Source organism: Strix uralensis, chromosome 21 (genome assembly GCF_047716275.1).
Source record: "Strix uralensis isolate ZFMK-TIS-50842 chromosome 21, bStrUra1, whole genome shotgun sequence".
Taxonomy (NCBI): Eukaryota; Metazoa; Chordata; class Aves; order Strigiformes; family Strigidae; genus Strix; species Strix uralensis.
Genome location: NC_133992.1, coordinates 4,125,113 through 4,146,503, shown reverse-complemented (window position 1 = coordinate 4,146,503; position 21,391 = coordinate 4,125,113). Strand labels below are relative to the sequence as shown.

The 21,391-nt window shown below is 44.4% G+C and overlaps 1 protein-coding gene across 1 annotated transcript in view; it reads right to left on the bottom strand.

Moving 5' to 3' along the window:
* The window catches only part of PAPPA (pappalysin 1), a 183,306-nt gene that overhangs the window by 94,045 nt on the left and 67,870 nt on the right, over positions 1 to 21,391 (bottom strand). Inside the window, exons 6-7 of the mRNA XM_074891148.1 lie at positions 20,675 to 20,796; positions 14,591 to 15,098 (exon numbers count right to left, since the gene is read on the bottom strand). Coding sequence (XP_074747249.1) covers positions 14,591 to 15,098; positions 20,675 to 20,796 — 630 coding nt within the window. The remainder of the gene's footprint in view (positions 1 to 14,590; positions 15,099 to 20,674; positions 20,797 to 21,391) is intronic.

The following is a 21,391-nucleotide window of genomic DNA, read 5'->3' as shown; positions in this document are numbered from 1 at the left end:
TGTCACCTGCTACATGCTGGCGAGGGGAGATTTCCAACTGCAGCCTGCTGCTCAAAAATGGAAAGCTTTTGGAGAAGCGTTATGTCCTAACACGCACATGATCCTTATAGTTTAGTGACAGAAAAAAAAAAAAAAAAAAAGGCCATTTCTTCTCTGAAATAGAAGTAGAGCAAAATACCTGACTTCTTACACATACATTTAAGTATTTGCACAGCCTGGCCTCCCTTACACAGCTTGGGTACAAAATAGCTGTTAAGATATTTATGCTCACAATACCCCATGAGCTATGAACGTAATGTCCTTGTCTTAGGTTAAAATACAGAGAAAGGAAAGACAAACGCCTAGAGACATATGGTCCCTGTAAGCAACATCAGGACTGGGAGCCAGCTCTCCAGTCCCGTACTGCAGCCGCGAGGCCAGTCCTCGCCATCCTCCTCCCAGCTCCCCTCTCACACAGCCCAGTCAAGAGCAACCTGGAGCTTCACAACTTTCCCCACGCTGGGGATGGCAGAGAATCCCCAGGCTGTCACACCCAGGAGCAGCACCAACAAACCAGCCATGCCCGGAGGAGATCACGTGCGCTCCAGGGGTGCCCTCCAGCATCACGCAGTCATAGCTGGAGACGTGCCTGGACTGGAGCACCAGAAAGTCACCTTAGAAACTCAAACACAAGCCATCATGCTTTCAGCTCACCCTGGCCTGATGCAACTAGTGGCAAAAACCTATTTGAGCTGGATGTGGCATTTCACGTCTCAACAACTGGAACCTGAGATACTTATATCCTGAACTGTTAAATATATCATATTGGCAGCAACTGAGAGTCTTAGCATTCCTTCACAGTACCCACATTTCGGAAAAATATAGCTGCTAAAGGGATGATACGTGCAATACTTCAGGCAGTAATCCAGTACCATAGTGAGGGAGGGGGGAAGGAATGCAGGAACGAAGGGGGGGAAAAAAAAAAAATAAAAAAATTTCTCTCCTATATAGTTATGGAGCACCAAGGTCGGTACTACAGACTGTATTCAGAGATGTCAGAAAACAAGCTCTGCTCCAAGTGGTGATAAAAGTGTGATTTTTGACCATTTATTTTCTCTCCTGCCTTCCCTTGGAGCTGATGGCACACTAACAGCGATATTGTGCTCTTTCCGCTCTGCTGTCAGGCAGGTCCAACACACGCCGGCTTCGTACGGTGCTACTTAAGGAAGTGAGACAGAAGAACATCTTTAACATTAAGGATGTGAACAAACACTCTTTTAAATTTATATCTATGGTCTTTTAATGACCTTTTCGAGAACTGAGTAAGCCGCATTGATCGCTGCAGCTTCCGCCCGTGGGGAGGCAGTCTTATTAAAAAGCAATGACTCAAGCCCTCTGCTTAAAGGGGGAATTAGGACGTGCTGTGTGAAATACCACAAGGGCAACTTTCCTGTCTGCTGTGGCGAGTGACAGATCCAGGGTCAGAAATGTAAACCCCTCTAATTCTTTTCCTGTTTTTACTGGGGAGGCTGGGCAGTTGAGTTAATCTTGCTGTGTCCCCCAGGCAAGGGACCTCCACTTTCAGTTTGGGTGTTCCTGTAAAACTTACAGGAAAAACTATACCTCTAGGAAGTTGTTTTCTGCTCAGACCAAGGTGGGTTTAAAGAATCATTGAATTTACAGAAGCAACACGCATGCCCTCGAGTGCCAGCAGACCTGCAAGGGCTGACACTGCCCCAACCACATCTGCTCTGTGCCCACTGTAGGGCTTCAGCATCTGAGGACACAGCCCACACTTGAGATGCAGTGAAAGTACTGAGGGGAAGAAAACATCCCATGCTTCTCTCCCTACTACAATGGCATATATGTTTTTCCTACTACAAATAACAGCAGGGAGGGGTTTTATCCAGCAAAGACTTGTTTCCAACAAAATTGAAAATATCCTTAAGGTTGATACCAGCTTCTGCCCTATGAAAACATAAATGGCCAGAAAGCAATGAAAACAGACAGTGTTCCTGTTATTTAGGGACAAGATGACAAGGTTTTAGGCATCCCCAAATAAATTATGGCTGTCACAGGCAGTGTCATGTGAAACAGGCAAATTCCACGTCTCAAGCACCCTCAAGAAGGACCCATCTTTCTTTGATCTTAAATAGCCACTAAACTCTTGAGCCAAAAGACAACATTTCCTAGACAGCTCTTGCAGCTCAGAATGAGCCCTGGTCTGCCAGCAACATCCCCCTTTCCCTCTAACACTGTCACCTTTGCTCTTCTTCTCTAGCAAGGAAGCCTTGTCGAGCAAAACAGGAAATCTGCTGGCAGCAAATAGCAGTGACCCCACATCTTCACTTGTTGCAATGCTTTGGATCAGCTGCTCAAGGTGGACTGAGTACAACCACACATGGAAGAACCGAAGGTCTACGCCGTCTTCTGTCTGGTCCTCCACATGGCCTGGAGCTCTCCACATGCTCCTCACAGACACTGAAACACCCAATGTCATTTACAGACATCCTGAATTACCCCAAATATCCACTAACTCAGTGAAGTAGCTCTGCATCGCTCAGACATGTTTAGAGCATCCCAATCCTGGGCATGGAATCGTTTCTAGATTGGAGGAGCTAACACCTTTCTCTTCATTGCCACTTAGAGAATGGGTCATTGAACTGTGCTGGGTTTTACCTCTCAGCAATACCACTGCAGTGTTTGCAGGCTCCCCCATCCTCAGGTGCTCCAAAAGCAATTGATAAAGAGTAACCCAGGGGATGAGGTTGCTTTAGGACAGCCTGAATAGATCTGCTCCCCAACTCCCATCCTTTTTCCTGCATCGCCATTGACTGCACAAATACGTCTGTTTTCTTCTTTTATCTCCTTTCTTGCACATGCTCCCCCTCGCCTTGCCTTTCCTTCTTTTAATAAAAATGGCATGAGAAGCACGGCAGAAGATAATGAAGAGAATTCCTGCCCGGCTCTGCAGTCGGGAGAGAGGAGGGATGGGATGCTGTAAACAAAAGAAGGACGTCAAAAATCCCGAGCTCTTGCAACAGGCTGTTTTTTCAGCTGCGGTCCGATCTCTCGCTGTTTGGATAAGCCCAGCGACATGGCAGGTGCAAAGGCCTCAAAACAAAGTCTCCTGCCTCTCTCTCAGACACTGAGTTGACTCAGAAGACATATATGCCGAGGAAGCAGCCTCAGAGAGGCTTTTCTCACTACCCATGGTAAGATAGGTCCCAACAAGGGTGCTGGGTTTGCTCTGTGCCCTCCGGCTTTTTTTTATGATTTGTTTGTTTATAAGCAAATCAAAACAGGGTAATTGCAGTATTAAATGAATGCTCATGGGCTAGATGGCACAGTGGGGACTGGATGGTGGATTTCTGCTCCCAAACCCAGCTTAAATCTGAGCTGTGTATTTCCAAGGAAGAATGACAGAGCAGCCAATGACCTGAACAGATAATCTCAGCTGAACACTTTGTGGGGTGCGTTTTACACAATGAAGTGGCTCTGCTATCTGAAGCCCAGAGTCTCACCGTTCAAGCAGTGGCATCAAGACTATGCCCAAACTCAACATTTGCTTCTGTATCAGGAAGGTATTTCTAGCAAGACCTAAACCAACCACCTTATCCACTTAAGCAATACCATGGAGGCCCCATGTATTTGAGACCGAAGTCAAAGGTTGAAGGATTCAGTCTATTGGGAAAAGGAAAATATCTGTTGCTCCATGAAATACTTCTATGAACCAGACACCGCCAAATCATAATCACCACAAAATCAAAACAGGCAATTAGTGTGCAGCTCTGCTCTTCCTTACACTGGTGTAAATCTCAAGCAACTTTAGACCTCAGTGAAATACTCCAGGTTTAAAACGCTGCAACTCAGCTGCTCATCTGTTCCTCTGAGTTGTCAACGTGTGCACTTGCTGCTCAGATGAGCTCCCTGCCTGCACAAGATGTCCTGGCGCAGGACTACACACCCGGCTATAGCACCTCTGCTCTGAAACCCAGGTCCTGTTTAGGTAATTAAACACCCTGAACATTTGTCTTTTACAGAGGAAGCTCTCTTCCATCCTTTTTGAAAGAACCATAAGGTTTTTAAGTAGCAAATATATAGATATATATGCAACTGATTAAGTCCAGCAAACTTTGATATAATCATCCAGGTATTTGCCCTGGCACCAATTTAAAACACAGTAGCACTTTTAATAAAAAACAAAGCTTTCAGCCGAGGCCTTAAAGATATTTCTTGGTTTTTCTCAAAAGAAAAAAACAAATATATGTCAACAGATAATTTTCTACTTTCATGTTTAAACAACAACAACAACAACAATTATGAATTTTTAAAGTGGACGATATAAATGGAGGATCTAACTGAGATTGGGTTACAAATCCCAGGATAAAGTAAATCCTAGAGGCCCAGGGCCTCACATGGGTGTTTGCACTAGACAGGCAATTTCACAGCAGCACACAGGTTAAGTGTCGGAGCACCTGGTTGCTATTAGAAGCAGGGAAGGAGGGGGAAAATCTGTTGTGTTTGCTTGTTCACCACTGCGATCAGACCCTAAGCTAAGACAGGAGTGCTTCTCATCATGAAGCTCAGACGTGGCCGCTGCAGGAGGGAAGGCTGTAATGTTTTGACCGAGGAAGGAAAGATGTGGGATATGAAATGCAAAAAGCCCTATTTCCAACCGGTGGAAGGCAGAACTTCTCTACTGGTTTCAAGGGAACGGTGCCAGTATCCACCACTTGAGGATAGTGCTCCGGTGTACCAACGCAGCAGGGAGAAAACAGTAACACAACTGGCAGGCAGGTTAGAACAGGTTAATTGCTTTAAAGGCCATCATCGTCACTGGCGAACCTTTGCCTGTTGCATCGTGCCTCTTGATGAGCACTGCCTGATTACTCACACTGTTAACGACGTCCCGGTTGTGCCGTGGCTTCTCCACGCAGGACCGCCAGCACCATCTGCACAGGCTCCACCATGGGTTCAGACCACACTGCAGAAAAGTGCCTGATGCACACCCTGCACAGAGTCTGGAACCCCAACAACAACCCCTCAAGTTTTGTATGTCAATTGTTCATCGCCAGGGCTGGGAGCACTTCGGCTTCTACCCTCACCCCTGTGCCAGTTCGTCAGGTTCGACTCTCCCTGTGGGCAGAAGGCTCTTCCCAATTTAGGGTCATCAGCTTGGCAAAATAATGTTCTTCAGCTTCTCTGAATCCAGACTTGACCTCTAGGATTTCCTTTCAACAGGCCTGAGCCAAGACCTGATTTTCAGAACTTAATACCCTCCCGTTTCCGTGTAATCCCACCAAAATGGTAAACAGAGCCATGGGAGCAGACGCTCGCAGCGCCTGATCCAAAGGCTCCTGAAGCCAGTGGAAGTTATTATGTGCATTTTCAGTAGGGCTTAGATTGGGCCCCAAGCGAACACAGATGTTTGCAGTTTTCTCTGGTTTTACCTCTGCCATCCCTCCTCGCCGAAACTCCTCTTTGGAGGGTAAGAGGGTGGGGGCTGTGGCACTCCTGGGGCGCTGCTCCTCCAGAGGAGGGAGGGAGCCTATATGTACATGTGCATATGCGTGAGAGAGACGTATGTGCTGGCACGCACGCCGCATAGCAGAGCACAGAGATGGGCGAGGAGATGAGGTGACTATTCCAAAGGAACATTTTGTCATTTCCCTCCTTAGGGGCTCTGTGTTTTGCCTTAAGCCACTTCAGATTATGAGAAATCCTACTAGCTGGTCTCCAGTGGGATCTTTAATGGTTTAATAACTGAACATTACTGAACATATTTCCACTAGCCTCTTTCTAAAATCCCATCATGAGCTAATTTCCTCTATTGTCATTACATCTGCAACTGGTCTTACATTTTAAAAAAATCTGTACCACTGTGAATAAATGATCTGGTTTACTGCACTGAACTCTCAGGGCCAGCATTTTCAGCAGTGGCTGATAATTTGGGGTGTCCAATTCCAGGCACTCTCTCTGAGGTACAATTTGCAGAGAAGAATGAGCTTTATTTCTACCTTGCTCCTCCTATCACAAAAGCTCCAGGAAAATGCTGGAACTGGGACATCAGCACGGAGGTGCCCAATGTCACAAAACATTTAAAAAGATTCTGGCCAGAAAGACTAAGATCAAGTTTATGTGAAGTAATCACACGATGGGTGCCTTGGGCCCGCAGTGTGCTCAGCATATTGCATGCCATAACACACCTAAAAGGCTTCTTTCTGTCTTGTCTGTCACTCTATCCAACGAGGTATTAAGGACAGCACAGGTATTTTAGTCTTACTGCAGTGTTGTTTTCAAATCCTTGCCTCTTTGAGTGTATCTCCAAATTTAACAGAGACTTGGAATTTACTTCCTAGGAAAATATATTAAAATAAAATGCCCAGGAAATGATCAGGCCAATAGTTCAGTAAAAGTAGCTGAAAAAAGCTGTACTGGCTGACACTGCTGATAAAAAGGTAGGTAACACATTTCTGCTTCTTCTGCGGTATTTGAGGCTCACTCCAAGTTTTACAAGAGAGTTATTTTTAAATTGTTGCATAACACATGTCTGTCCAATATTTCTTTCCTCAATCAAGCAAAGAAATGCATTTGTTATTCCTGGGAGATTTCTGGTGCTTCTTATCTTATTTAGAGCCCAAAATAAAGATGCACACAAGAAGGCAAACATCAGAGAGAAATTATTATCCATGAGATAATGCACAGCCTAATTTACCACATATCTGAGACTCTTTCACCTGCAATAAATTATTTTGCCCAGCAGGAAAAGTCCTATTTGACCTTCATTTTTGTTTTCCCGCAGCTGAAAACTCTGCTACTACTTCTAGGTCGCGAGTTCAAATTCCACCCTGGCTGGGAGTGATTAAATATATCAATTTCTAATAGTATCTATTTGGCTAATAATAGGACAGCCGTTAATGTTCACTTTTTCAGGGACACTTGCATATGGCTAAGTTGTAGTCTATGGGTCTGATCTCTCCGCAGCCTCTGTGTATCACCCGAGAGGCACACTGGAGATGTGAATCCAATATAGCAGCAGTCCTTGGGGCACCCCTGGCTGGAGCAGAGCTGGCAGAGCCAATCCCAAAGCAAAGTGTCATTCCCCAAATGGTGCAGTCCCTTCCCTGGCTCTTCCCATGCTCTTGAGGCATTTCTTTGAGAGAGGCTGGGGGTCATTCAGAGCAATCCCACCCTTCAAAGATAGACCCAGGCTGAAAAATTTCTCTGCCCTGCCCTGTCTCAGGATCAAAAAACTGTAAAGATTTAAACCTGCCCTTACTACCTTATTCTTGCATCATGTGCGGCCGAGCCAGAACAGGAGCTACGGATTTTGTCAAGTGCCAGCTATAGTTACAGCGTTACATAAGAAACCGCAACAGCGAAGAATCACAAATCTATCACTACAGCTGGCACCAAATGGCATCTTTGCACAAGTTTAGCAGAAGAGCTGCCTACTGAATGGGCACAGACAGTCAAGTTGTTCTTTCTCTTCTCCAGGGCAGGTTAAGGCAATTTGGCAGAGGGTGGTAAGGGAAAAAATTGCTGTATCTGTTCTGTGTGTGGGGTCAGGAAGCAGGTTTTATGCTTTCACAAAGACAAACTGGCACCTTTAATGAAGAAAGCAAGAGAGAAGGAAAGCCATCAGAAAGTGGCTTCCAGCTGTCAAGTCACATCAGCCAAGTGGAGATGCATAACCCTGAGAGCAGCGGCACTGCTAGCCTCTAACATTTAATTGTGAGCTCTTGAAAGAAGGCACCTGGTGTATTCTTTCTGTAAAATGCCCAGCACGCTACTGGCAGCTATAAATAATAACAACCTCTACCTCGGTATTTAGCAGTACAACATATATGAAGGAAAGACGCAGGAACAGTAGATGAGAAGAAGCAGTTTTCCTCTTCTTGGCTTACCAAGCCCTCAGTGTAGAGCAGGGTACACGCTCCTGTCTGGCACAGGGAGCAGAATCAGTCATCCCTGGTGCCTCCCTGCCCAGTCCCAGCTCCTTGCTGCCATGCAAGCCAGAGACAAGGACACACTATTTGGGCAGGGAAAGAATCTCCCCAGGGGGGGAATGTCGGTGGTGAAGATGCTGTTGAGTGAAGGACTCTTCTGCCTACCAGCACTTCACCTCTGTTGGGGTCAGATGAGCCTATGACCAGTTTCCCACTGTTGGAAGGGAAGGTGTGGGGCAGGCAATCGTCTTATATTTTTCTGTTCTTTCATCATGGGAAACTTCCAGGCTCATTAAGCAGAAACAGGGCAATCAATACCGGCTGCATGAGGAAGGAGCTGACAACGCAGCCAAGGCTAGACATGGCCTCAGAGAGGCGAGAGAACGGACGATGTTTGCTAGCAGATCGCCAGCACCTCCGCTGAGCTCTGGGACTGCCGCGCTGTCCTACACCAGCTGAATATTAACTTCACAATTTTGCCAAAACTGACCACAGGCAGCTCTGATACACTCCAAGCTCTTCACTGACACATGGAGGCTTTCGAACAGTGACAGCGCGGCTGTTAATCCAGCTGGGAAACTCGGGTCAGAGAGGAACAACTGAAACATTTAATTCCTTAACACAAGGACTCCAGATGAAGAACTAGTCAAGAACTAGCAGTGCTAGTGCTGTACCTGAAACTGAAAACTATACGGGTAAGGGAAACCTGGTGGGACAGAAGGGTGTTTGGTTCTTGGGAAAGCCCAAAATAGCTTTGTCCATGCAGCACTGCAAACTAATGATAGGGAAGCTCTTAGGAATGAGCAAGAAAGTGTGAATAAATCTGTTCCTGTTGAAGCTTAGTAAAAGTGTTTTTACTGGAGATGAGCTGTAAACTTTCATATGGATATAGACAGAGATCTCTAATACATTACTAGAGAGAAATAATACCGAGAACTATGTAATTACGGGAAAGAAACCTTCTAGATGCAGACTAGAGAACAAATGCTTTTAATAACGATAGGTCTCTGGTACTGCTAGGCGTGACAGCAGGCATCAAATGCTTAGGGACTTAACAAGAGATGACACTATTCTGCACTTACTTCTAGTACCTGTAATAGGTTGAATTGAAAGAGAAATTTGAATGAAACTCGAAATTTGTCTTTCAGTTATCACTTTGAGATTAACTAACAAACATCTCTTGCAAATAAAGATCTGAACCCCAAAAGTCCGAGTATCCACAGACAACACAGGTTTGGTAAATAGGCTCAGTCAATGCAGAGAAGGATGGAGTTATATAATGTAGAAATTACTAATTTACAGGACTGGATGTCTACAAATGGTATAAGACAATATTGTGCATGTAGGATCAAGAAATTCAGAACAAGCTGGGAGCTCTTCATTGCAAGTGAGAGGGGAAGAAGCAGTTGGTTGTATTTATTCAATTGTAAAACAACTATGAAACATCAGTGGGATGTATCCACAAAAAAAAAAAAAAAAAAGCATACAAGGTCCTTGCACGCATCAAGGCAAGGCATTTCCCGGGTAGCTGGGTAAGTATTTGTGCACAAGGACATCTGGAATACCATATACAGTTCTAAAGCCTGTTGGGAATCCAGATGTGTAGCATGCCGATATCACACAGACAACCTCACAGCTCTTGCAGATAAATCTGGGCATGTAAAATGCTTTCTTAACATTTCAGTCCTATCTTAGATACTCCCCAGTATTTCCTGGCATATCAAGAGAGGTTTGGCATGGTAACTGTGGAGGAGGGGTGAGCAGAAGATGGTGATAATAAGGGCTTCAGCTTTTGGTGTCGGGAGAACATCCACCCAGAGATCTGTATCTTGTTTGGGTGGAAATATGGTGTTAATTATCTTCATGACAGATGGATCTGGCAATTCATTTCAGCTGCTTTAGATCATACATTCCTCTGGCTGGTAGACCTTCAGAAAATAGAGAAATTGATCTTCAAGATGAAGGAAGGAATGCCATAATAAGGACAGATGTCACCATGGAATTTTAGTGTTGCATTCAGCAAGGACTTGGGTTTACATATCATCATTATGATATTCTTATTTCTCCAGTCCTCTGTTCAGCTGGGCCTGTGTCATGTGAATTCAGTCTTTCTATTGAGTTCAGGGGCTAAAAGGCACACCAATAACTGGCTGTAATGAATTATTGCTCATTATGAATAGCCACTGCTGATTCTCCAACCTCTCTGCTTGTTCATATTTGTAGGAAGCTTCAGGCTAAGAACTATTTTCCATCTCCTCCAACTACTCATCATCTGGGGTTTCTGACAAGTCACTTACATGTCCTTCTGACTGGATACCAATAACAAATCGCAAATGTATCAATAACGCAAATTGCGAAGCAAATGATCGTTTCAGATAAACTACAATGCTAAAATACACAAATGCTAAGAACCCATGAACCCACGACAGCCCTCCAACTACCTGCAATCTTGATGATGCTAATCTCTCATTCTGCAATCACACCAAGAAGCTCGAGTGAGATCTGCGCTCCACCGTCTTAGGTACAGAGTTAAAGCACAGTAAATGACATGGAGTTTACAAGTTTAGCGCTGAACAGGGCTCCTGATTCTAACAAAAATTTTTTAAATACTGTACTTACTTAAACAACTGTACACAGACGATGACCAGTCCCCTCCAACTATTATTGAGAATAGAAAAGGTTTAGTCATAGAACGTAGGTGTAAAATAGCCAAAACTGAGAATAAAAACATATTCCCTATAGGAGAAAATGCAGGTTTCTCTCTCAGCCTCTCTTTTTTCTTTCTTTTTCAAGTATGAATGCAGTATCTCCAGGTGTCATTTAGGTACTAAAGCTCTAGTCAGTGTAGGAATGGCTCAGATGAATATGTCACAGGACAGCATACTTGCTTCTCAGTGATGTTCAACTCTGCAAAACCAAAACTCATACCAGGGCTTCATGCTGGGATTCTTTCTAAGGCTATTTCAGTCAATGCCTTTGTCTTGAAAAAGCCTACGGATTAATACTACAAAGATGATTTGATCCATTGCTGTCCACCATGTTTTGAGGTTTCCTACAAAGTCTGTGGTAGAAAAGTTAGGAAAATTTCCAATTCTAAGAAACTTTTCCAGTTATTCTGACAGCTTTCCAAAGCTAACCTCGGTGTCTCTCGGCTTGGCCTGCCAGAGGGGTGAGCATAGATCTCACCGGCACACCCAGCTGCTCTCTGCTCATAAATTTGGCTACTGAGAATGCCATGGGGAACACGAGCTGCTCACCCCAACTGTCCTACTGCCAGAAATGGTGACCCCCATGGCACCAACACCTGACTGTACCTGTGACATCCTCAGGAGAGCTTCTCTTTGTGGGCACTCTCTTCTCACTGAGCTCTTAAAAAAATCAGTGGTTGCTACAAACAACTGCAAGAGCAACGATTACTTTCCAGCTGCAAGGATGTGAGTGTAAAAGCACTACAGTAAGGGCAAAGTGAGGGGAAAACAATTACCGTGCTCACCATTGTGACTATCTCACACATTATTTCTAGAGAACAGCCAGAGTGAAACCATCTATGTAAGAGCACAGCCCAAACTTTGGATTAAATTGTGAGCTGAGACTTTGAGATTTGCAGATGAGACTTCTTCCTTATCACTTGCTGCAGTGTGAAGACTCAGCAGTTCTGTGCTGCACCTGGCCTGACCTCTTTTTTTCCCCCCACTGATTTATTTAGCTTTCTGCACTCTTCCTAGACTCTGAGTCTCATTTTGTATCACAGATACGAGCAATTCTGGCTGATCATACTCAGTGGAATTGAGTGTATCTTGCCTGGTTTCTGTAAGGTCCAAGGATAAGGTCCCATCCCTTAGAAATGTTTGTTAGCGTCAGCTTGAGCCAAGAGCTGAGATTAAAATTCAGCTGGAGAACAGAAGGTCTGGCATTATTTTGCATTTCTTAATAAAAGGTTTCCACTGTTCGAGTTATTTACTCTCCTCTGTGGAGCACCCAGTGCTGACTAGGCAAGGGCTATCCGTTAAAGGCTGTCTCTCCGCTCAGCTTAAAGAGAAGTTCCCTCTCTTTGACGGGAAGAAGGTAGGAGAAATTAATTTTTCTTTCAGCATCACCACACCTGGGGAAAGGATCTTGCTCACAGATAACAGCACAAGCAAATATTTTCTTTGGGAGAAAAAGAGAAAGTGAAGATCAAGGTCAGAGGACGCAAGAGTAAAGATATGCAACTGCCTTCAAAATAACCTTCCACAGAACATGGGGGGTGTCATTTTATTTAATACAGAAAACATGCAAAAGTATAAAGGAGGGGTAACTGGCTTGGGGCTTACAGAGACATAAAGGGGCTGCAAAGTCTGGTTGCACAGATATGCTGAATTCCAGCTGCACAGAATGAGACAAACAGGCAGACGCGAACAGGTCGAGAGAGTTTGCATTTACCTCTACATACATATATATATGTAGGAGCACAGCTCAACACCTCTGTCCCTGACTTCCCTGAAGCATGTTCCCTCCTTCCTGCTTACAGAGTATAAGGACTGTGTCTATCCTTTGCACAAGGTGCTAGTCGAAAATTCATCTTGCCTTTGCCTCTACCATACAACCACAAGCCCATGCAGAGGTTCAGCGAGTTTCCTGCGTCTCAAGGTGTGGCCCAGCAGCAGCCTGGACATACAGCATCAGTCTACAAGTCTGCATGATGACCCCCCATCACCAGAGGATACAGATCAGTGCTGCGCACATGTGAATATTAGGATAAAAAAATCACCCCACTTTTCAAATTTCAAACACATGCAGAAGTCTTGAATCAAAACCAACTATGAGTGCTGAAGAATCTGCATCTTTGACTCCTCACCCCGTGACTAAAAACTTCATTTTGCTTCCCAAGTGTCTCATCGCAGCTCACTAGCAGGATTTTCCCTGTAGTCCCTGGAAAGACACAGACAACCTGAGGCCAGCTAGACTAGAGGGTTTGGTTAGATTGGCTGTGTCAGGCTCCAGGAGCACCCGTTTCTGTCTACTAATCACAGGTAGAGCCCAGAAACACTAATGTAAGTTTTAGGTCTGGTTTTTAGCTGGCCATGTAACTAGGTGAGACATACAGACAGGTACAGTAATGTTACCCCACGTGGTTTATTCAATGACGCACGGGAAAACTGTTGTTAATCCCTGGCTACTGATTTAATTATTAGAGCACCCTTTCACTTCATCTAGCTGTAAGCTAGAAGTGACCCACAAAATCGTAATAAAAGACAAGGGAATAGAACTCAGAATACAAGTTGTGTTTTGGGCTTTTCTTTTTTTTCTTTTTTATTTTCACATTTTGTTATGAACTCGAAACTGGACCTGTTTCTGTGGGAACTTGTGCTAAGGTATGCAAATATTTCAAACCAAACCAGTCCCATTTTCCAATGAGAGTGGGCCAGGTTTCAGGCAAAGATGCTTTCACAGCAAAACCATGGGAAAATTCACCATTTTCCATGTTTCCAATATGCCAATATTCATCTCATGTTAAGTGCCAGCAATTTTTGGAACAAGGCTACAACCCAAAAAAGCACTTAAGCACATGCTTAACTTTTAGCACGAGTAACCTCGGTGATGTCCTAGGTCTTGTTTTTATATTCACTATTGTTGGTTACCTTGAATTTTTAAATCAGTAGGGACAATGTGCATCGTCTGAGATGTATAATTGGGCCATGAAAGGGATGGCAGCTCATGATTACTGAATTGTTAGTTAATCATTTTTATTATATTTAAATATGCTTTAGAAGACCATAATGATGTATGCTTCCTTGATATTAGCTGTACTAATTAGATCATCTTTTCTAAATTAGAGTGCAGTTTTCTTAGCAGGTTTCCTTTTATCTGGTGTTCATTTTTCAAAAGAGCTTCATGTTGTTCCCACAGATGAGTGAATCATTTCCAGGGAATCGTGTTATACAAAACATGTTTTTCTTGCTGCTGTAGAATGTCTACGGGTAGGTCATGGATCTCCTTGAAATCGTTAAATATTTTGAAGTCGGTCTTTGCTCAACAATCATACATTCCTTGACTAGATGAGCATAACTGCATCTGGGATGAAACTCCATCCCTATAACAATCTAGCACATTGCTATGTCAGAATAATCCCGCTCCAACAGACTTTGTTTTAGTGACACACAAAAGCAGAAAATGAAAGTGGCTGAAATACATTTATATACCTGAACATGCAAGTGCATTTTTTGCATTCTTTCTTCAGTGGTTAATTGGTGCTCTAGCACTGAAAGCCATTGTCTCCTTCTCCATCAAAATATTACTTCCAAAAGATTTCTAAGGAAATTATGACCATGTTACTCCAGAAGTCCCCATTTAGGTTATCTCAAACGTTTAACTTATCATAGCTCGGGTAGTTTGCAATATCCTTTCCGGTTAAGTAAAGCCTGAATTTCACGTCTCTGCACAACTAGCCTGGAAATTTCTCAAAAAGTATCCATGAAATGTCAGGCTATTTCACCTGAGCCTGATGCTCCTGGTTCCAAAGAGAAACTACGAGAATATTCTCTCTTGGTGATGCTTGGTACATCTATCTAGTTCAAAATCCTAACAATCAATTGTGATGCTGGACATTAACAGGATGAGAACAGGTTATTGTTTTTCTCTGAACAAGTCTATTCAACTCTCTGGTAAGCAGTACTTACGTGTCGACAAATCTCCTGCTGAGGTTTGAGATGACAACTGGAGATCCAGACTGGAAAGGAGGGTCCCGAACTACTTTGTACTGGATGGGTTTGCAGTCCGCACACAGCGTGCTGTGGGGGACAGAGCTCAGCATGGCAGCATCAATTTCCAGGTGCTCATCCAGAGTGTAGATCTGGATCCCATACACCTCCTCGCCCACTTGTCCTGCATCCAGCTTTATGGTCAGTGGGATGTCGCAGAAGACGTTCTGCGGCCCAAGAGAAATGTTCTTCCCGCTGATGGTGAGCAACTTGATGTCATTCACTGCTCCGCTGGAGTCCCAGTCTGGGGAAACAAATGTCACCCAGACTGTGAGGGACTCTGGAGTCAGGGGATAACGAAACTCCAGCTGCAGGTAGCAGCCCTGAGGCTCGGGACAGGCTGGGGGCACTGTGTGTTGGTTCACTGCCGAGTTGGGACTCCATGTTCTGACACTGGATTTACAAGGCTGCTCAACATCAGGGTGCCCTGGAGAGAAAGAAGGAAGCAAAGACAGGGCACAAAAGACGTTAGAGAACATGGATTATCACTGGCATCAGTCTTGAAAGACAATTGGGTGGCAGGAGAGCATATCTGTCCAGGAAACTAATTATTTAGTTGAGCAGAACAGGCACAGCCAGCATGGAGAGAAGGAATATAATGCCAACGTCCCTTGGCCGGGTGAGATGCAAAACCAGTTTAAGTGCCCAGCTGGACTGGACACCACACAACACACACTGTGCCAGTGCATCTGGTCCTGTATTTCCTATTTCTTGCGCCTTCCCCTGTGCCAATGATATTTTCTACCCCTTCCACTTGGTACTTTACCTGATAAACAGAGTCATTTTGCCTTCAGTTCACCTCTGTGCTCCTACTTGTTCCCTTGCCTCTCACTCTAAAATACAACCTTTTTCTCTTTAACAAAGACAAGAAAAGAGCTTTTGTTGATTCCAAGAAGCTGTTGCACTGTGCTGTTGAGGGGCAACTCCTGTACAATTTACAGGCTAATCCAGCACATTGTGTGAGACCCCTTTTTTTGGAGGCACACAGAGCACAGGTCTGAGCTGTCTCTTTGCACTTTTTGAGATGAAACAACAGGCACTTGTACTTTTACATTTCTCACTGTTGGCTATGTTCAACTACATGGGAGGTATTACTAAAAACTAATGAAAGCCACAATGCTTGCTGGGTTCCCAAATACTATGGTAACATTACAATTTGGCACAGAGTCATGGACTGCAAGATCCAGAAAGGTCAGATGGGTGGAACAGTTGGTAACAGAATCCAGTGAGAGCTATAAATTCCCTCTTCCTTCCCAAATAATCACACGAAAAGGGAGCAAGCAGGACAGGGAGAAGGCAAAGTACAGACAAGAAGAAAGGGAAAAGATAAAGGTAACAAGAGGAGAGAAATGGAGAAGGCAGAGAAAAAAAAAGAAAGCACAGATGTTTGCAACTGAGGAAGAAAGCAAGATAAAGCACTGGGCAAACATGAACAAACAGGACATCACTACTAATTTAAAGAGAAAAGGGCAATGTGTGAAGGTTAGTCTTACTGTCTGTGATCCAATGAAGTGTTAGAAATGAGCCTCCTTTGTCAAGGATAAACAGCGCAAGGAATTCTCCTGTTCATACCAAATGAACCCAGATGCAGAATAGATTTCCTGGTATCTCAGGCAGTCCTCCCTATGACCCAATGCAATTGTCCTGCAGATGAACAACTTTTAATGCTTCTCCCTCACCCGCACATACCCCATAGTCCTCCTCTCCTCCTCCTACCACAGAGTAGTAGGAACATCACTAACCTCGGCATCTGGAGAGACCACAGCAGCGATACATTTTGAAGAAAACCAGAGTTCTATTTAACATGCTCAAGTTTTTTCCCCCTGGCAAGCTTGGAAGTACTGCGTAAAATCATTCTGAGCAGCGAATACCCCTTTCGACTCACATTATCTCACAATGTTTGCTGCCATCTGCATGTGCTTGGCTGGGCCCTCTGATGACTTTCTCACAGACTCACAGCAAGCTCTTGACTGCAGCCCTAAGAAGGTATTTTTTAACCCTAGTATCTCAGAGGGCTTTGGAAAGATCTGTGAATCTTATTGCTGCCATCTTGCAGACAGGAAAATGGAATTGATTAATGGCTCACAGCCTGGTATGTTTTCAAAAGTGATCTCCACCTGGGTTCCTGCAAATTTACCTCTGCCAGTTCAAGGCCTCTTGTAAGACTGAAAGAGTGAATAAACCTACATGTTTTGGTAGATCAGGGTGTGATCCCTGGAACTACATGAATTGGACTCAGCCTCCAGGGAGTTTAATGCCGATCATTGCCCCAAAATGGGAGCTTGATTGTACTCATCCATAGACTAAAAACCTCAGTGAAGCCGAGATAAAGAGCCTCTTTCTTAAATATCATCAAACACTTAGACCTGGGTAAGGAACATTCATTTAATTGTGGAAGAGGATGGAAACCTTATTCCATGTAACTCTAGATTTCTAGAGATGGGCAAATACTATGAAAATTACAAATATTTGTATATAAAAAGAAATGGTGCAGTAGTTATTCTGCCCCCATGCACTCAGGTTCTGAAAATCCTTTGGCTTATGAGATCATCAGCAAGATCGGTCATAGAACAACATCTCATACAACATCACGTCTTCCCTAACACAAAATGTGCATGTGAGGTTTGTGAGGATAAGCCAAATCCCATCTCCTGGTTAGAGAGCAGGAATGGCAGGCTGGGAGGGAGGCTTCCCCCAAAGCGTCAGCCACAGCCACAGCCTGGTGTGTCAACACAAGCCTTCATCACGCAGTTAGGTGAAGTGGCTGGGATGAACATCCCTCCATTGCCCCGGCACATGGACAGAGACTGGACACCCGTGTACGGGGAGGCCAGCTGGGATCTGCTGCATCTTGGAATGCAGCTGCTGTCACAACTACAACTCACCTGCTACATTTCTTAGGTGGTCAAGACAAAGGAACGATGCAGTGGGGCTCTAATGTCCAACAGACAATTCCACTTGCAAATACAAAATGAATTGCTCTTGAGTGAAATATTGGCCACTGGAAAAGGCAGGGCACTAGAGCAGCCTAAGGCAGCAATTTTTTTTTAATTCTCACACTTCTCTCAGTCAATAGTGAGCCAGGCAGTAGGAACTGACTGATATATGCATATATTGCACAGTAAGCAAAGGTACTTACTTGGGTTCAAGCCAGAATCACCTTTCATATATAAAAAACCCCTTTGACCAAGTTGTGGAGGTGCTGTAAGGTTTGTTTATCTAGCTGGTGTTGCTGGTGAGAATCCAGGTAGGTTAGAGCTGTCTTGCTCTACGGTGAAGGTGAAGAGTGAATCAGAACCACCTGATCTCCAGTGCCTTCCCACAACCACTGCCAAGGAGCAAAGAGCCCCTCGTGCAAGAGGCACAACTGGCTGAGAAAGAATCACAAAATATCTCAGCCCAGGCAGTTGGGCCCCACCATGCTCGGGCACAAGCAGGGCACCAGGAGGGACACAGTCCCCACGGCAGAGTTTTGCAATGGGCAAAACCACAGCAAAACCAGCAAGACCACAGCTGGTGTCAGCTACCTGGGGTAACTGTGCAGCATAACAACGCCATGAGACCTCAGAAAAATGAAATCAGACCAACCAGGTTCAGAGCTGCTTCAGAGACACGTGAGAAATGTGGTTTTCTGGTAAGAAGCTGGATGAGTACTACGAAACATTTTCCATGAGTGTCGTCTCAAATTTTAAAATGAGTTCATTTTGGCCATGCTTATGCCTCTTCTGTATTCACTTTCCATGAACATTCAAGCAGTGGAGATTTACACACATGAACGCTTGCAGAAAGTGAATTTAAAGCTTGCATGCTTGAGTACTCACAGATAGACAATTAAAAAAGCCAGACAATGATCTAACTGTGCTATTTGTAACTCAGACCAAGTGCAAATAGGCAGAGATCCTGAATGTCAGGGAGTGTGGTAGTGATGACAGAAAATTACAGAGCAACAAATACCATACACTTGGTATATTTTCTACCCTGAAGTGGAGACAACTTAGTAACGTAGTAAGAGGATAGGATTCCCAAATTTTCTTTCCAGAGCAATGGCACAACAGCAATTGAATGAGACAGATAAAGATCAGACTGCACCCTTCATAGCTAAGAACATGCAGGCACACACTGTAAGAAGAGGAAATTAAATGCAAAATGCAGCTGAGTAATAAATCTTAGAGTAGCTTAGTTTCTCTAGGAATGATGCCGCTGGCAAGACGTGTGAGATCTAGAAGTTTTCAAATCAGAGCTCGCTGGAGAAATTTTGATGGAACTGTGTATTTCAATGGAATATGCAGTTCTTTCAAAATCAAAACACTTTGCAAAATTGGGTTTGTTTGGCCAAAATTTTATTCTGGAAGAGAAAATGGGAAGAAAGTTCTAACAATATTGGAACATTGTGTTTTGACATTTTTGGAAGAAATCGTTTCACTTTTGCACTTTAAAATACTTTTCATTTTGATATTAAAAGTTGCTTTTGCCCTAGATTATATACTAAAGGGGATATTTTCAAATGTCATAATTTAACTGAAGTTCATGAAAGAGGAATTATATGAGCTAAACAAAACATTTTGGCCAGCCTCAAACACTTTTTGTTTTTAATTTTCCTTCATGAAGAATTTCAAAAGTTTCAGGTTTTGTTCCAAATGAAACGAAGTTTCAAAGTCTTGTAATCCTTGGCTAAGTGGAAATTCCACCTTCCACCCTGCACTACTACTGCATGTGATCCAAACTTTGCTAATCCTGTTTACTTGATAATCCAGTCACACGCGTAGCCAGAGCGCTGCTTCCCAGGACAGAGCTCCTGAACAACATCCCAAGGGGCAGGTGCGCACTGCGCTGTGCCTGGTAGCCTGGGCCCTTCAATGTCTAAACTGGGGGGGGTGAGTTGGAGTGAGCCGCAACCTCTTTTGGGCCCTCACCCTGGGAGATGGGCGTGTGGGGCTGAGGACACTTGTCCACACACCTTGTCCCATCACGCAGTGGGGACACAGCCTGCTGCACATGCTGATCTTAGGACTAGGGAGGGCTCCTGGGTGCCAGCACTGCATATATCACCATATTAGCTTACAAAGAACCTTCCTGGTGGAATAACTCCCATGTACTCTAGCTGCAGGACAGAGAAGCCCTTAATGTAAGAAGGTATTTGTATAATGAGTTTGCAAAATCCAGGGATTGGCCTTTGAGTTCACTGAGCCCACCTGTGTGTTTACAGCAAAGTCTAGGCCCAGAGTGTGCTGCTTCTGAAAGGAATAGCTTGTGCTGGAGGGATTGAAATAATATTCTACTCTTTCCAAATTGCAATTTGTGATTATTGACCTCTGCCTGGTATAATCTTAAATATGCTTTACCACATCCACCTACTTATGTAATGGAAGATACATACGGAAGAGAGTTAATGATGGAGACCTAATGGCACTGTACGACAGCTCTGCAGATCATTCTCCCTTCAACACGCTCTAAGAGGAGCAGTAAGCATGACTTGCAAAACACCCTGAACTAGACTGGGCTTGACATTGTCGCCTGTGTTCATGCTGTAGAGTACTTGCCCAAAGGGCAATCTCTGCTCCTTTCGGCCTGCCTGCTGGTGTAGCCCGTTGAGACTCAATGCAAGCGAAGGCAGCAGAAATCAGGCCCGCATAAATAACATGCAATTCCTCACTTCTGGAGTTGGAGTAGAAGGAGTAAACAGCTCCCCTGAGGAATTCATCTGGCAGATGTGAATGGTCAGCATTTCTTGGCACTCCGCTGCTTTCTGAAATTCAGGTTCAGCTCCCGGAATTCATTTAATTCACGGGCAGGGTCAGGACATGGGGGCCAACACACAGGTATTTCAGCCAGTGGCATTACTTCAGGGCACAGTTTATTCATCTGTCCTCTAGTTTTGTTCATGCTACATACAGGTATAATCAGTCACTGTCGCCCAGATTTTCCCACTATCTTTGTGACTCTCCTTTTGCTCTGTCTCAGCCTCTCCCCCGCCATGTCTTTGTCCCCAGCCAGGTGACTCACCTTCTGCTTCCCGTGGGCTCCAGTGCCCCGAGGGGTCGCAGGGCATGGGAGAAGAGGCGCTGAAGGCGTATTGCACCAGGACTCTTCCTTCTGCACACAGATCACATGCTGATCCCACTTCTCTAGGAGGCCAGGAAAACAGGAAAACACACCAACTTAGTAACAGCTGAATGAGCTGCTTATTCAACTATATTAAAAGCAATAAGACTTAGAATTCAGTTCCACTTAACCCTCTTTTCTCAAGGCACTGACAGGAGTGCTTTCTAACACTGACCCTCTGTAGGTTTGGGCTAACAGCCTTGTAGATGGCATCTGTGAGTCCGCCATCCAACACAAAACGACAGCAACCTGTGAAATCACGCCCAGCTATATCTTCTTTTTTTTTTTTTTTTTTTTCCCCCCCTGCACTACAACTGGATCAAACGCTGACAAAAGAAAATGTGTTGCTCAGTGGTTAGAGCAGAGAAACTGGCCTCAGGAGATTACAGATCTATTTCTGCTCCCACCATGGACTTATTGCTTGAACTTGTACTATCTTCAGGATTGTGAAGGCCTTGGGCTTACTGGTGATTAGAGAAGAGGGTACAGTCCCAGACTCTGAGAACATCAGACAAAGCTGCTCTGTGAAGCACGTCTCTGCTGAGAATGCAAGGACCTGCTTTTGGAGGTGTATCACAGCCCAGACCATTACAAGCCTCAAAAAGGGGTGGGTTATGA